The 3,459-nt window shown below is 44.0% G+C and overlaps 1 protein-coding gene across 1 annotated transcript in view; it reads right to left on the reverse strand.

Moving 5' to 3' along the window:
• WDR82 (WD repeat domain 82) overlaps window positions 1-3,414 on the reverse strand; it is a 15,082-nt gene extending 11,668 nt beyond the window's left edge. Inside the window, exon 1 of the mRNA XM_007451853.1 lies at window positions 3,219-3,414. Coding sequence (XP_007451915.1) covers window positions 3,219-3,379 — 161 coding nt within the window. The 5' untranslated portion in view covers window positions 3,380-3,414. The remainder of the gene's footprint in view (window positions 1-3,218) is intronic.
• Window positions 3,415-3,459: the final 45 nt, after the last annotated feature.

Genomic DNA, 3,459 nt, shown 5'->3' on the forward strand with positions numbered 1-3,459 from the left:
TTCCCTACATTAAACCTATTTACAAACAAGACTTCTAACTCCAAATGCACTGAATTTTCCACATTTTTACCTTTACTGAAAGATCAAATAAACAAAAAGAACAGCTCAAATGCTACCTTGTTAAGTCCACCACCCTGGGTTCTGCCACGTAGTTACTGTGTGGTAACCAGTGAGTGAGTGAACGAGCATGTGAATGCGTGCTTGCTCTCAAAAGATAGTTGACTTTGCTCCTACCAATGGAAACAGAAGCTTACTTATCTCAGTATTTACCCTACAATAATGAAGACAGAGCCTGAAGAACCAATGTTAAAGGAAAATTTTCAGTTCCACTTATATACAGCCTATTTGTCTCAAATACACCCATATCCAAATATATCCATATCCAAATATATCCATAGTATTAACCTGAGACTTTGTTCTTAATAACATAAATCTTTTACCTCATATCATTTCCTAGTTTGAAAGCAAGATCCTAATGCATTCATTCCAGAGGATCTTACAGAGCTTATGCATATCATTCTTTCACAAATATTGTGGTAAGCTTCTCTGCACAAACTATGATTCTGGTGATCAGGTACGAATAAATAATATTAAATCCTTCTCTCTGAATAATTCGCATCACCTACCACAGATAATATCCTTTGTATACTTTCAAATTAAAAAAAACAAAACAAAACAAAACACTCGGGACTTCCCTGGAGGCCCAGTGGTTAAGACTGTATGCAGGGACTGCAGGTTCGATCCCTGGTTGGGGAACTAAGATCCCACATGCTATGTAGTGCAGCCAAAAAATTAAAATAAAAAAAAATTTAAAAAATCACTCAATGGATGAACTCTATTACAAAGAAAGTTTAAGTGAACAGTACACATGGAAAATATTAAGCATAAAGAACCTTATTTTAGCCATTTTCAAACTCCCAACATTAGTACCATCTAATAAAGATACTGTGCCTTCCAAGAAAATGTTACTTTTCTTCCAATGTTGGTTTGACCTACACTAGTGGCAAATTTTTTCTTCACATTACCACTTAGGATCACAGATTCCTAGAGGCCAGCGAAGTGATCTGACCAATGTCACATACCTGGTCACAAGGCCAAACTAGAACCCAGGTCTCCTATCAGGTTGCTCTTTGACCACAGATCACAATGAAACAAGGTCACAATTAATCCATACGAATATTTTAAAGAGTGTGCTGTATACTATTGTATCAATGTTAAATTCCCTAATTTGGATAACTGTACTCTGGTTACCTAAGAAAACGTCCTTGAGCTTAGAAAATCCATGCTGAAGTGTTTAGGATAAAGGGGCTTGATACCTCCAAATTACTCCCTAATGGTTCAGGGAAAGAAAAAATTGTGTGTGTGTGTGTGTGTGTGTGTGAAAGAAAAAATTGTGTGTGTGTGTGTGTGTGTGTGTGTGTCTCTCTCTCTCTACAGAGAATGACAAAGCAAACAGAGCAAAATGTAACCAATTATTGGATCCTGGGAGTTCTTTGAAACAATGATGTAACTTTTCTGCAAGTTTGTAATTATGTAAAAATGCTACATGAATGAATAAACTGCATAATGTTATAAAATTAACATTTTACTTTTAACAAGACAGCCTTCAAGTCAATGTCATTCCTAACCAACCGCATAAATTATGCAGTATTTGGAGAGAAACTGTGAAGAAATGCTGCCACAACCTTCATTTTCTTTGAATGAGGATATACATCTCCATCCTCAAATTCATCCAGGGAGAAGTTCTAATCTGTGCACAAGCACTAAACATTTCAAGCAAGTCAGCTTCAATTTACTTCTAGCTCCAGGACCCCACAACCCCAATCTCCACCCTAGCTTTATACGTTACTCTCTATTCCAGGCTAATGCAAGTGGCCAGACCTGGACGAAAACCCATCTATGAAATGAATAACATTGACTCACATCTCTCAGCATCAGTCCAGCTAACAATTCTCTCTTCCCTCAGGACCACCACTATAGGCCACTCTTCCACATACCGCAAGCAGACCCAGAGCCAGTTACATAATACTTTTTCCACAGCCCAAATGGGGAAAAATTGGGCAGAACAATATAGCCCAGACCAATACAGCATTACTTCAGATAACCAAATTCACAAATGAAGAGACAATTTCCAAAAGAAAGTTTATAGAAGACATTGGTTTAAACAAAACAGACAAAAGGAACAGCTGGAGAAGGTAAAGAAAAACCCAAGGATTCAAACAGGAGATCACAATTTAGCAAGGATTTGGAGAAAGCAAGTCTGGGGCAGGGGTGAGGGGAAGCTGACAGGTCCCCAGGGAAAAAGGCAAAAAGCTGTGCTTTTAAGATCTTGCAGAGATACAGGTGTGGTAAGTCTCCATAGGACTTGGGACAACCTAGAAATGTCATGATCAGACTCGGAATTATGATAAGTCCAAGAGGACCATAAATTATAATTTTTTAAAAAAGTATAAGAAGAAACACGAAATTGTCAGACGATGCTTTCTTTGTTCTACTAGGAGGTTCACATTCAGGTTGGGATGCGACAGCCAGGTGTGTCTGGCAAAAAGGAAAAGTTTCGGATACAGGTAAAAAGTTAACTATAAACGTGGGCATCGGGACTGAGGGAACAAGAGAATTATTTGGACCAGAAAGTAAATGTCAGGGGGCCCAAAGAGGCAACAAATAAATCCTGACCGCAAACAACTGCAACCCACGCGGCCTTCCGGTAGAAGGGCGGCGGGAAGCTGAGGGGCAGGGGTCGGGTGAAGTGCCAGGGCTGAGTCGAGGTCACCGAGTAGAGGGCAGAGAGAGCGAGCTGCCGCTGCTGAACGAAGCAGCAGAACAGCCTCTGCGGTTCTGAGCGGGGGCCACAGCCGACTGGCACCTTCGACGGAGTCAGAGGAGCGGAAAAGCTACCAGCTGGGGCAGCGGTGGGCGGACCCTGCGTTTAAAGGTCAAGGTCAAGGTGTGGTTTGGCCATAGATGCTAAGGCTCTCTGTGAGGAGACCGAAGGCAGACAAAACAAAAAATGATTACTGTTGTTGCTATCGTTATTTTAAAAGAAAAAAAAAGGTCTCCCGGACGGCTTCTGAGGGGACGCGGCCCCAGCAGGAGCGTGTGCGATACAGGCCGCGGGCCAGACCGGGTTAGAGGGCGGGCCGCGGGGGAAGCGCAGGGCCACGACGGGGAGGGCGGGAGGGACTCAGACCCGGGCCCAAGGCCACCGGTGCACTCACTTGCCCTCCTGGCAGTCATAGAGCACGATGGAGTCGTCGTCGCTGCTCGAGATGACCGTCTCGCCGTTGGGGCTGAAGTCGAAGCAGTTAATCTTGTCCGAGTTCTCGCGGAACACCTTGGCGACGCGGAAGCTCCGCAGCACGCTGTCGGTCAGCTTCATGGCGGCGGCTGCTGGAGGCGGCGGCGGCGGCGCAGAGCCGGGGCGGAGCCCGGCGAACGGGCGGGCTGCCGAGGGGCCGA

Source organism: Lipotes vexillifer, unplaced genomic scaffold (assembly GCF_000442215.2).
Source record: "Lipotes vexillifer unplaced genomic scaffold, Lipotes_vexillifer_v1.1 scaffold500, whole genome shotgun sequence".
In the NCBI taxonomy this organism is placed as follows: Eukaryota; Metazoa; Chordata; class Mammalia; order Artiodactyla; family Lipotidae; genus Lipotes; species Lipotes vexillifer.